Consider the following 13,573-nt stretch of genomic DNA (forward strand, 5'->3'; position numbering starts at 1 on the left):
GATGCTTATGTGTACAGGTATCATTATAGGCCTCTTGTTGTCCAAGGAAAAGATTAGTAGCAGCTAATTAATTATGATGGCTTGGGGATGGAAAAGAAATATGCATGGAGATGTCATGCAGGCAACTGGAGCTATCTACAGATAAGAAAAGGGGTAGCCATGAGCTCTAGGAGTATAATGTCTACTGTCTGGCTAAAAGTATACACTAAGGCTGGAGAGATGGCTTAGCAGTTAAGCACTTGCCCGTGAAGCCTTAAGGACCCCGATTCAAGGCTTGGTTCCCCAGGACCCATGGTAGTCAGATGCACAAGGGGGAGCATGCGTCTGGAGTTAGTTTGCAGTGGCTGAAGGCCCTGGCGCACCCATTCTCTCTTTCTCTCTCTCTCTGTCTCTTTCTCTCTCTCACTCTCAAATAAGTAAATAAAAATAAACAAAATTTTTTAAAAAATTATACACTATGCCCACCAAACTATCCAGAAAGCACTTCTCTTAATGTTCATACCTACATATTAATGCTACTCTCACTTTTTGGCTAGAGAACCTTTTCTTCTCAGATGGCAGTGACCTTGGGAAGACTCAGGAGGCATGGTGCTGAGAAGCAGTGACAAGGAGTGTTCAGCACTGGAATATTTCAATCACACCTTCCAAGATTCAGGGTCCATTGTGGAAGACATGGCAGAAAGAATGTAAGAGACAAAGGCAGGGTAGGACTCCTTACAAAGCACTCCTCCAGACACAAAATGGCCTGGATATCCATGACCTCACAATGCCTGACACTACCTACACAAGACTATTATAATAGGAAGAAAAGATCATGACATCAAAATAAAAGAGAGACTGATTGAGAGGGGGAGGGGATATGATGGAGAGTGGAGTTACAAAGGGGAAAGTGGGGGGAGGGAGAGAATTACCATGGGATATTGTTTATAATTATGGAAGTTGTCAATAAAAAATATTAAACAAAAAAAGAAAAAGAGGTGTGGGAGAGATGGCTTAGTGTTTAAGGTATTTGCCTGCAAAGCCTAAGGACCCATGTTCTATTCTCCAGATCTCACATTAGCCAGATGCACAAAGGTGAGGCAAGTGCAAGGTCACACATGCCCACTAGGTGGTGTAGGCATCTGGAGTTCTATTGCAGTGGCTGAGGCCCTGGTACACCAATTTGCTGTCTCTCTTGTGGGGAAGAAAAGATTTATTTTTGCTTACAGATTTGAGGGGAAGCTCCATGATGGCAGGGAAAATGATGGCATCGGCAAAGGGTGGAAATCAACCCATCACCAGCATCAGGTATACAACAGCAATAGGAGAGTGTGCCAAACACTGGCATGGGGAAACTGGCTATAACACCTATAAGCCCACCCCCAACAATGTACTGTCTCTAGGAGGCATTAATTCCCAAATCTCCATTAGCTGGGAACCTAGCCGTCAGAATACCTAAGTTTATGGGGGACACCTTAATCAAACCATGACAGTTTTCCCTTGCCAGTGTTTGGCACACTTTCCTGTTGTCCATCTGATGTTGGCCAGGAGGTGGTGTCCACCCTCAGCTCATGTCATCATTATCCCCTGCCATCATGGAGCTTCCCCTTGAGTCTGTAAGCCAAAATAAACCTTTTTCTCATAAGCAGCTCTTGGTCAGGTGATTTCTGCCAGCAATGCGAACCTGACTACAACAGGATGTATGAGAGATAGGACTAGATTGTGGAAATTCTGTGGCAGACTTCTTTTTTTCCTTTGGATTTTCAAGATAGGATCTCACCCTAGCCCGGGCTGACCTGGAATTCACTACGTTGTCTCAGGCTGGCCTCAGACTCATGGTGATTTTCCTACCTCTGCCTCTGAAGTGTTGAGATTAAAGACGTGTGCCGCCACTAGGGTAGCAGACTACTTTTTTTTTTTTTTTTTTTTGAGGCAAACACAACACACTGGCCTTCCTTTTATGTGTGTGTGGGAGAGAGAATTATTGGTATGCCAGGGCCTCAAGACACTGTAATCAAACTCCAGATGCATGTGCCACTTGCACGCTTGCATCACCTTGTGCATCAGGCTTACATGGGACCTGGAGAGTTGAACATGGGTCCTTGGGCTTTGCAGGCAAGCACCGTAACTGCTAAGCCATCTCTCCAGCCTGGAAGACTACTTTTTAACAAAATGTGTCAATGAACATAAAAAACCTAAGTGCTAATTTCCAAATTTCTCAACACAGCTTAGTATAATGGGAAGGTTAGATTCTAAAGCAGACAGAATAGCATTTGATCCTCACTCTAACCCTGGGTTTTATTTTTGTCATCAATAAACTAGGGCTGAACTAGTACTAGCTTTGTATTGTTACTGAAGAATTAACACATCAAAAAGATGTCAGCCAGGAATGGTGAGCACACCTTTAATCCCAGCACTCAGGAGGTAGAGGTAGGAGGATCACTGAGTTTGAGGCCACCCTGAGACTACATAGTGAAGTCCCAGTCAGCCTGGGCTAGGAGTGAAACCCTACCTCCAAGGAAAAAAAAAAAAAAAAAAAAGGGTCGATCACACTAACAAATCTTTTTTTATTTATTACAGAGAGAAGGGGGGGGGGAGAAGGAGAGAGAGATTGGTCATGCCAGGGCCCCTACCACTGCAATCGAACTCCAGATGCATGCACCATCATGTGCATCTGGCTTATGTGGGGTCTGGAGAATTGAACTTGGATCCTTAGGCTTTGCCACTAAGCCACTGCTAAGCCATCCCTCCAGCCCCCCTTTTTGTTGTTGTTTCTGAGGTATGGTCTTGCTCTAGCTAAGGCTGACCTAGTCTCCAACCTCTGTCTCCCCAGTGTTGGGATGGAAGGTGTGCACCTCATGCCTTGCTGCTGACAAACCATTTTACTCAATCTTTCTCACTTCAAAATTTCCAAGTTTTTGAAAGGTTATAAGTATATAGTTATGGAATGGATTAATCAAATATAAGCTTTCTAAGACTTTTCTGTTCTTGAATAAATACATATAAGGCCAAAAAATGAAATCAACATGCTTCTGGAGTTTGTTTGCAGTGGCTAGAGGCCCTGGTGTGCCCATTCTCTCTCTTCTCTCAAATAAATAAATAAAATATTTTTAAAAACTCATCTAGCCTGCTGAATATCTGTTATTATATAACCCAGTGATGATTATAAAAGTTCATAAAACATAATCTCACATACTATCACAAGGGTATAAAATGAAATTTGACATATATCAGAAAACAATAAACACAGGAATTACACAAAATGGGTCCTTTATTTAGAAGTAAAAATAATATTTGCTTCAGAAAAAGATTATAACTGAAAACAAAAAGCACAATTAAAAACTGCATACCTTTTACAGGAAAGGTAAATGGCTCCTTGGTCAAATCAGGACAATCAACCACAGAGACCTGGACTTCAGCAAAGTTACTTTTCAGCCCCTTGTGTAGAACTGGTACAAACATGAAAAGGGTCAGTTAGCATTAGGTAAAAATGTGACCATCACATCAAATCTTCCTGCAAATTCTTTTACACTTACAACTTATACTTATGTAATAAGAGAGAGAAATGGTTTCAGTTTTCAAAAAAAAAATTATTTGTGAGAGAGCCAGAGCCAGATGGGGGGGGGGGGAGTGCCAGAGTCAGCATTTAGATTAATCAAACAGGAGTAGGGCAGTCCTTGAAGGGAGGGGTCCTAGGACATCACACCCTTGCTGCCTATGTAAGTTTACTCTGCCTGTGCCAGTCAGAAGATATAAGATACATTAAGACACATCAAAATCTTACCTAGCCAGGTGTAGTGGCACATGCCTTTAATCCTATCACTCTGGAGGCTGAAGTAGGAGGATCACTGTGAGTTCATGGCCAGCCTGGAGCAACAGAGTAAGCTCTAGGTCACCCTGGGCTAGAGTGAGATTCTACCTTGAACGTCCCCCCCACTCCAAAATAGGCATTACAGAGTGCACGCAAGTGAGGACTCTCTCACTCTGGGGGAGAAGATTCCAAAATACATAATCAGACTGTTTAAAAAAAAAAAAAGGAATTACATGGGTTGGAGAGATGGCTTAGCAGTTAGTGTGCTTGCCTGCAAAACCTAAGAACTCATGTTTGAATCTCCAGGTCTCATGTAAACCAGATGCACAATGATCCAAGCACACAATGTCACACATATGCACAAGGGAGCGCATGTGTCTGGAGTTCATTGTCAGCAGCTGAAGGCCCGGGTGCACCCACTCTTTTTGCCTCTTTCTCTCTCCCTCTCAAAATAAATAAATAAATAAAGGAATTGTGGGCTGGAGGATGGCTTAGTGGTTAAGGTCCTGCCTACAAAGCCAAAGGATCCAGGTTCAACTTCCCAGGACCCACGTAAGCCAGATGCACAAGTCTAGCCTGCTGAATATCTGCTATTACTTTTTTTTTTTTTTCCAGTTTTTAGAAGTAGGCTCTTGCTATAGCCCAGGCTGGCTGTGAACACACAGTGATCCTCCTACTTCAGCCTCCGGAGTGACAGGATTAAAGGCATGTGCCACTACACCTGGCTGGGTAAGAGTTCATGTGCACTGGCTGGAGGCCCTGAAGCACCCATTCTCTCTTTCTCTCCCCAATAAGTAAATTAACTAAAATCTAAAAAAATTAGAAAGTAAATTCCTGGGCTGGGTGTGGTGATATACACCTTTAATCCCAGACCTAGGAATGCACAGGTAGGAGGATTGCCATGAGTTCAAGGCTACCCTGAGACTACATAGTAAATTCCAGGTCAGCCTGGGCTATAGCAAGACCCTACTTCTAAAAATTAAAAAAAAAAGTAAATTCCTATTTTATACTGAGTATAATCTATATGATAGCTGGAAAACAGAAACAAGCACATGGGTGGGCATGGCAGCACATGCCTTTAACCCCAGCACTTGGGAGGCAGAGGTAGAAGGATTACTATGCGTTCAAGGCCACTCTGAGACTACAAAATGAATTCTAGGTCACCCAGAGCTACAGTGAGACCCTAGCTCAAGCTATAAAAAAAAAAAAAAAAAAAAAAAAAAAGGAGGGTCACTGTGAGTTTGAGGCCAACCTGAGAAAACATAGTGAAATACAGGTCAGCTTGGGCTACAGTGAGACCCTACCTCAGAAAAACCAAAACCTCAGGAAAGAAACAAAGAAAAAAAGAAAATAAATGTACTTCTTGGCTGCAATTTCAACAGCACAGATAAACTACCAGGACAGTCAATTTGAGAAATAAGAGAATGTTCTTGGCAATAGTTATCACAGATCAGAGCCTAAATACCATCAAATAAAGTGGGAATGTCAGAGTTGATAGTTCCCTACTTTCATTTGTTTCCCTCTTTCTCTTTTCTTTGTTTTTAATTATTATTTATTTATTAGAGAGAGGTGGGGAGAGAGAATGGAGACACCAGGGACTCTAGCCACTGCAAATCAACTCTAGATGCATGCGCCATCATGTGCATCTGGAGAACTGAACCTGGGTCCTTAGGCTTCACAGGTAAGCATCTTAACTGCTAAGCCATCTCTCTAGCCCCTTAGTTTTTTCTAATTTAGTTTGGGAATGAACCTTAAAATTTTTGTTTGTTTGTTTGTTTTTCTTTTTGGTTTTTCAAGGTAGGATCTCATTCTAGCCCAGGCTGACCTGGAATTCACTATGGAGTCTCAGGGTGGCCTCGAACTCACGGCGATCCTACCTCTGCCTCCCGAGGGCTGGGATTAAAGGTGTGCGCCACCACACCTGGCTTTAAAATTTTTTTTAATATATTTTATTTATTTGATAGGGAGAAAGAGGGAGAGAGAGAGAGAGAGAGAGAGAGAGAGAGAGAGAGAGAGAGAGAGAGAATGGGCATGCTAGGGCTTCCAGCCACTGCAAATGAATTCCAGATGCATGTGCCCCCTTGTGCATCTGGCTTACATGAGGCCTGGAGAGTCAAACCAGGATCCTTTGGCTTTGTAGGCAAATGCCTTAACTGCTAAGCCATCTCTCCAGCCCAAAACCTTTGTTTTTGTTTTTTGAGGTAGGGACTTGCTCTAGCCCAGGCTGACCTGGAATTCACTCTGCAGTCCCAGAGTAGCCTCAAACTCATGGCAATCCTCCAACCTCTGCCTCCCAAGTGCTGGAACTAGAGGTGTGCACCACCATACCTGACTACTCAACCTTAATTTTTTTTTTTTTTTCGAGGTAGGGTCTCACTGGCTCAGACTGACCTGAAATTAGCTATGCAGTCTCAGGGTGGCCTCAAACTCACGGCGATCCTCCTATCTCTGCCTCCCGAGTGCTGGGACTAAAGGCGTGCACCACCACGCCCGACTCAACCTTAAATTTTTGTCTGTACAAAGTAGAACACCTAAAAATATCCACAGAGCAAGCTTTGCAAGTTTTTGGCAATTTTTCAAGGCAGGAGGTTGGAAAAAAAAAGTAGTTTGGAAATATGATTAATACACTACAGTAGGTTATATATTTTATTTATTTTGGTTTTTCAAGATAGGGTCTGACTCTAGCCCAGGCTAACCTGGAATTCACTATGTAGTTTCAGGATGGCCTCAAACTCATGGTGATCCTCTTACCTCTGCCTCCCAAGTGCTGGGATTAAAGGAGTGCACCACTATGACCAGCTTATTTATTTATTTTGCTTTTTGGAAATAGGGTCTCACTCTAGCCCAGGCTGACCTGGGTCTCACTCTGTAGTCCCAGGCTGACCTTAAACTCACAGCCAACATCATACCTCAGCCTCCCAAATGCTGAGATTAAAGGCATGCGCCACCATGCCAGGTTCAACTTTTTAAAAAAAATATTTTTTGTTCATTTTTATTTATTTATTTGAGAGTGACAGAGAGAGAGGGAAGGAGAGAGAGAGACAGATAGAGAGAGAATGGGCACGCCAGGGCTTCCAGCCACTGCAAATGAACTCCAGATGCGTGCGCCCCCTTGTGCATCTGGCTAACATGGGTCCTAGGGAATCGATTCTCAAACCGGGGTCCTTAGGCTTCACAGGCAAGCGCTTAACCGCTAAGCCATCTCTCCAGCCCCAACTTTTTTTAAATTGGAAAAAAAATCCATGTGTACATCTGTTTGCTGGGAAAACTAATTTATTTATGTTATTTTGTGTATTTTTCTGTGATGTCAATGATTTTTATTTAAAACAATAATTTCTACTCTGTTAAGATCAAGATAAACTAATAAGGCTGGGTACAGTGGCACACGCCTTTAATCCCAGCACTTGGGAGGCAGAGTTAGGAGGATCACCGTGAGTTCAAGGCCACCCTGAGACTACAGAATGAATTCCAGGTCAGCCTCAGCTAGAGACCCTACTTCAAAAAACCAAAAAAAAAAAAAAAAAAGCTGTTAAGTACAAATGTCTGTAAAATTAGACTCTTTTTTTAATTTATTTGAAAAAGAGAGAGAGAGAAAGAGAGAGGTAATTGGCACGCCAAGGCCTCCATCCAGATCTGTGTGCCACCTTGTGTGCATGTGTGACCTTGCACACTTGTATCATGTACATCTGACTTAAATCAGATCTGGAGAGTCAAACATGGGTCCTTAGGCTTTACAGGCAAGCATTGTGCTAAGCCATCTCTCCAGCCTTAAGTTTATTTTTTTTGAAGAATAGAATTTGGGGCTTTTTCAACAAAAACAATACAGAACCAACACTGAAATGGACAATTTTCTATCAAAAGAATCTTTTTTTTTTTTTTTTTTTGAGGTAAGGTCTCACTCTAGCCTAGGCTGACCTAGAACTCTCTCTGTTGCCCTAGGAACTCATGAGATCCTCCTGCTTTTGCCTCCCATGTGCTGGGATTAAAGGTGCACCCCACCACAATTGGTCCAACAGTACCATTTTAATAAGATACAGACACAAAAAATTGATAAACTACATATATATCTTGGAGATCTTTGATTTTTTTTTTTTTTTCCAAGGTAAGGTAGGGTCTCACTCTAGCTCAGGCTGACCTGGAATTTACTATGTATTCTCAGGGTGGCCTCGAACTCATGGCTATCCTCCTACTTCTGCCTTCTGAGTGCTGGGATTAAAGGTGTGCACCACCACGGCTGGCTTTAAATAGTTCTTAAAATTCAAAATTAGTACTGTGTTCACCTTCAGCAAGCTCCTCAAGACTTGGCACATGGAAAGAAAACTCAGTACAGGCCATTTTCTTTCTTCAAGTTTGAGGCTGTTGTGTGCGGTTGCTCAAAGAAAGCAGATGAGATGTACTTAGAAGAGTTCACGGGCACAAAGCATGGACTGCCACTGTGCTGGAAATGAACATTAGAGTTCAGTTACATAAAGGAAGCAAAGGTCACTGAGATTCTTGTGTCCTCACACAGTTCACTTATATAAACAGAGCAAAGTGGAAGCCTTTTCCTTCTTTCTTTTCTGTTTTTCTTTTTTTTTTTTTTTGACAGCATCCATAATTATAGACAATACACTATGGTAATTCCCTGCCTCCCCCTCCCCCCCCCCCACCCCCAATTTCCCTTTGCAATTCCACCCTTCATCATACTCCCTCCCCCTCTCAATCAGTCTTTCTTTTATTTTGATGTCATCATCTTTTCGGCCTATGCTGATGGTCCTGTGTAGGTAGTGTCAGGCACTGCGAGGTCATGTGTATCAAGGCCATTTTGTGTCTGGAAGAGCACATTGAAAGTAGCCCTGCCCTTACTTTGGCTCTTACATTTCTTACGTTCTTTCTACCACCCCCACCTCTTCTGCTCTTCTCTATCTTTTTTTTTTTTTTTTTTGAGGCAGGGTCTCTCTCTAATCCAGGTGTACCTTGAGCTCACTCTATAGCCCAAACTGGCCTCTATTCATGGTGATCCTCCTCCTACTTCAGTCTCTCTTGAGCTCATGGTAATCCTCCTACCTCTACTTCCTGAGTGCAGGGATTAAAGGCATGCACCACCACATAGCTTATTTTGTTTGTGAAATATTTTTATGTATTTATTTGTGAGAGAGTGAGTGAGTATGTGCATACTCCAAGATCTATTGCTGCTGAAAATGAACTTCAGACACATTGTCTAACACTTTGTGAATTTTGGCTTTATGTATGTACTGGGGAACTGAACTGCACCAGTAGATTTTGCAAGTGGTGCCTTTAACTACTGAGCCATCTCCCCAGCTCCCGATATTGCTATCTTTTTTTTTTTTGTTTTTCTAGGTAGGGTCTCACTCTAGCTCAGGCTGACCTGGAATTCACTATGTAATCTTAGCGTGGCCTCAAACTTACGATGGTCCTCCTACCTCTGCCTCCCAAATGCTGGGATTAAAGGCGTGCACCACCACACCCAGTATCTGATATGGCTATTTTATTTATTTATTTTTGGTTTTTCGAGGCAGGGTCTCACTCTAGCCCAGGCTGACCTGGAATTCACTATGGAGTCTCAGGGTGGCCTTGAACTCATGGCGATCCTCCTACCTCTGCCTCCCAAGGGCTGGGATTAAAGGCATGCGCCACCATGCCTGGCTTCGATATTGCTATTTTAAATGATTAATACTTAAGATAGATGCTTTGCTCACTTACCTTAATTGAACTTGTATATATATATATATATACACATATATATATATATATATATTTTTTTTTGTGATTCTGGGGATTGAACCCAGGGACTGAACCAGGGTTTGAACCCAGGCAAGTGTTCTACCACTAGCCTATATCCCCAGCTAGAACCTGTACTTTAATGGATGGTCTAAGGAATATGAGTCTTTGAGTAAACAAACAAACAAACAAACAACAACTAAGAATTATGAGTGTCTTCTTGGTTGTAGATAACAAGGTGGGAAATTATACTGTGATACATATCATGTCTGTGATATAGTCAATGCATAATATATATATATATATATATATATATATATATATATATGTACGTATACACACACACACACACACACACATGCATTTCTATAATGGTTAATTTGTGTTTCCTATTCTATATTTGACATCAAGCTAAATATTAAGTTTTTATCTTTTTCTTTTCTTTTTATTTATTTATTTGAGTGACAGAGAGAAGGGAGAGAGAGAGAATGGGCGTGCCAGGGCTTCCAGCCACTGCAAACGAACTCCAGATGTGTGCACCCCCTGTGCATATGGCTAATGTGGGCCCTGGGGAATCAAGCCTTGAACCGGGCCCTTAGGTTTCACAGGCAAGCGTTTAACTGCTAAGCCATCTCTCCAGCCCTTGTTTTCTTTTTTTGAGGTAAGGCCTCACTATATCCTAGCCTGACCTGGAATTTACTATGTAGTCTCTGGATGGCCTAGAACTCTGGGCTTATCCTCCTACCTCTGCCTCGCAGGTGCTGGGATTAAAAGAGTGTGCCACCATACCCATCTTAAAATAAAATTTAATTATGAATTGAAATGATAATGTGTGGAAGACTCACAGTTTACTCTTTTCTTCCTATTTTTGGTTTTTTGAGGTGGAATCTTGCTCTAGGCCAGGCTGACCTGGAATTAATTCACTATGTAGTCTCAGGGTGGCCTCAAACTCAGTGATCCTCCTAACTCTAACCGCCTAGTGCTGGGATTAAAGGCATGTGCCACCATGTGAGGCTCTTTTTCTTATTTATTTATTTATTTATTTTTGATTTTTTGAGGTAGGGTCTTGCTCTAGCCCAGGCTGATCTGGAATTCACTATGTGGTCTCAGGCTGGCCTCAAACTCATAGTGATCCTCCTACCTCAGTCTCCTGAGTACTGGGATTAAAGGCCTGCCAAGCACATTTTTACCTTAATTTACAAATAAACATTTTTGGTAAGCAGTTTTAATGTTCTGTTATTGTGATAATCTGACCAATTATAATTTTATATTTAAAAATGTACACAAGCCAAGCATGGTGGCATATGCCTTTAATCCCAGCACTCAGGAGGCAGAGGTAGGAAGATCAAGTGAGTTCAAGGCCACCTTGAGACTACGTAGTGAATTCTAAGTCAGCCTGGGCTAGAGCGAAACCCTACCTTGAAAAGCCAAAAAAAACCAAACAACAACAACAACAACAACAACAAAATCCCAAGAAAACATACACAAGTATATTTTTCAGAAAATAATGCTCAGAGATTAGTACTTACCTCCAGTGTTCAGTGATGACTGCAAGCGAACTGAGATTATAAAATGGAAAATGGGGGAAAGGAGGTAGGCAGTGCATTCTACTCCTGGCCTGTCACAACATGGAAGATGGCCAAAACTCTTGGGATATTTCTGCTACTAAGTGCACTGCTGGAGTTCTCATCAAGATGGTTAATAGAACATCTCATTAATCTGAACAGACTTTGGTTTTAACATGCTCACTTGGCAAGTGAAAGGTAGGTCTGTCAGATTCACATGAAGCACTTTCCATGTTCATGAGTTCTGTGGACACTGGGTTTCTAGTTTGGAAGACATTATAAAAACCACCTATCCCCATTAACATCTATTGCACAGTCAGCAACTGACTTTTTTTTTTTTTTTTTTCTCTCTCTCTCTCTCTTTTTGTTTTTTTACAAGGTAGGGTCTCAGTCTAACTCAGGCTGACCTGGAATTCACCATGTAGTCTCAGGGTGGCCTCAAACTCATGGTGATCCTCCTACCTCTGCCTCCCGAGTGCTGGGATTAAAGGTGTGCGCCACCGCACCCAGCTTCTCTTTTTAAAGATATAGAATTTTCCTATTGTTGTCCAGACTGGGCATAATTCTTAGGCTTGTCATCCCCCTGCCTCAGCCTCCAGAGTAGCTGGAATAGGTGACCTTTACCTTAGTGTTTTACTAAATACCAGGTTTTACTTTCCTTTAGTTATTTAAAATATGCAGTTTGGTTTCACAAATGAAACATGAACTGTCAAAAATGGGCTTCAAGCCGGGCGTGGTGGTGCATGCCTCTAATCCCAGCACTCGGGAGGCAGAGGTAGGAAGATCGCAGAGAGTTTGAGGTCACCCTGAGACTACATAGTAAATTCCAGGTCAGCCTGAGCTAAAGTGAGACCCTACCTTGGAAAAAAAATGGGGTCAGGGGCAGAGGCCTTCAAGTGGTATAATAATAATAATATTTTTTCTTGAGGCATGGTCTTTACTTTAGCCCAGACTGACCTAGAACTAGCCACGGCTGGCTTTAAACCCATAGCATGCTGGGGTTATAGGTTTGAACCACTGTATCCAATTTATGATTATCTTTTTCCTTTTTGGTTTTTTAAGGCAGGGGTCTTACTCTGGCCTAGGCTGACCTGGAATTCACTATGTAGTTTCAGGGTGGCCTTGAACTCATTGGGAACCACCTACCTCTGCCTCTTGAGTGCTGGGATTAAAGGTGTATGCTACCACACCTGGCTTGAGACATCTATTTTTTTTTTTCTTGCCTGGCAAGATATCCTAACTATAGTTTTGGGCTTACTAATGTATACTTGTTTATGAGTAAGGCATTTTAGCTCTCTTGAAATAACTCCATATTGAAATGTACCCAAATTTTCCAAATGTTAACATTTTGTCACATTCTTTATTAGGCATCCAGCAGGTACATCTTCCTTGTGAGCACATTAAGATCTCTACAGTGAATAATACATTTACTCATTGCTGCTGCTTTTAAATGTATTTTTATTTTTATTTTTTTTAAATATTTTATTTATTTATTTGAGAGTGACAGAGACAGAGAGAAAGACAGATAGAGGGAGAGAGAGAGAATGGGCGCGCCAGGGCTTCCAGCCTCTGCAAACGAACTCCAGACGCGTGCGCCCCCTTGTGCATCTGGCTAACGTGGGACCTGGGGAACCGAGCCTCGAACCGGGGTCCTTAGGCTTCACAGGCGAGCGCTTAACCGCTAAGCCATCTCTCCAGCCCTTAAATGTATTTTTAAAATTTATTTATCAGAGAGAAAGACAGAGGGGGGCGGGGAGAGAAGACAGATGTACCAGCACACCAGAACCTCTAGCCAGTGCAAACAAACTCTGTGCCACCCTGAGCATTTGGCTTATGTAGCTACTGACTGCTAAGCCATCTCTCCAGCTCTGGATCTTTATTCATTATTTTATATAGTTATTTTTGGCTTTTTGAGGTAAGGTCTCACTCTAGCCTAAACTGACCTGGAATTAGTCTCAGGCTAGTTGCAAACTCATGGTAATCCTCCTACCTTTGCCTCCTGAATGCTGGGATTAAAGGTGTGCATCACCATGCCTGGCTGTATGTATGTTATGTATGAGAGAGAGAGAGAGAGAGAGAGAGAGAGAGAGAGAGAGAGAGAGAGGGAGAGAATGGACATAACAGGGGGTGCTAGCCACTGCAAAGGAACTCCAGATGCATGCGCCACCTTTTGCATATGGCCTTATGTGGGTACTGGCAAATAAAATCCAGGTCCTTAGGCTTTGCAGTAAGTGCCTTAACAGTTGAACAATCTCAGCCCATACTGGTCTGGAACTTCTTTTTTTGTTTATTTTATTTATTTGAGAGCAACAGACACACAGAGAGAGAGAAAGAGAGAGAGAGAGAGAGAGAGAGAGAGAGAGAGAGAGAAAGAGGGAGGGAGAAAGAGAGAGAGGGAGAGAGAGAGAGAGAGAGAGAGAAAGGGCGTGCCAGGGCCTCCAGCCATTGCAAACGAACTCCAGACGCATGCGCCCCCTTGTGCATCTGGCTAACATGG

General features: G+C 42.4%; 1 protein-coding gene across 2 annotated transcripts in view; it reads right to left on the minus strand.

The window, feature by feature from the left end:
* Positions 1–13,573, minus strand: part of C3H11orf54 (chromosome 3 C11orf54 homolog) — a 37,159-nt gene that overhangs the window by 18,330 nt on the left and 5,256 nt on the right. Inside the window, exons 1-3 of one of the 2 annotated variants that reach the window (XM_045146610.1) lie at positions 11,041–11,161; positions 8,071–8,228; positions 3,330–3,428 (exon numbers count right to left, since the gene is read on the minus strand). In XM_045146610.1, the coding sequence (XP_045002545.1) occupies positions 3,330–3,428; positions 8,071–8,125 (154 nt within the window). In that variant the 5' untranslated portion in view covers positions 8,126–8,228; positions 11,041–11,161. Of the gene's footprint in view, positions 1–3,329; positions 3,429–8,070; positions 8,229–11,040; positions 11,162–13,573 lie in introns of those variants that run through there. The other variant, XM_045146609.1, reaches the window with a different exon arrangement.

Source organism: Jaculus jaculus, chromosome 3 (genome assembly GCF_020740685.1).
Source record: "Jaculus jaculus isolate mJacJac1 chromosome 3, mJacJac1.mat.Y.cur, whole genome shotgun sequence".
Classification (NCBI taxonomy): domain Eukaryota; kingdom Metazoa; phylum Chordata; class Mammalia; order Rodentia; family Dipodidae; genus Jaculus; species Jaculus jaculus.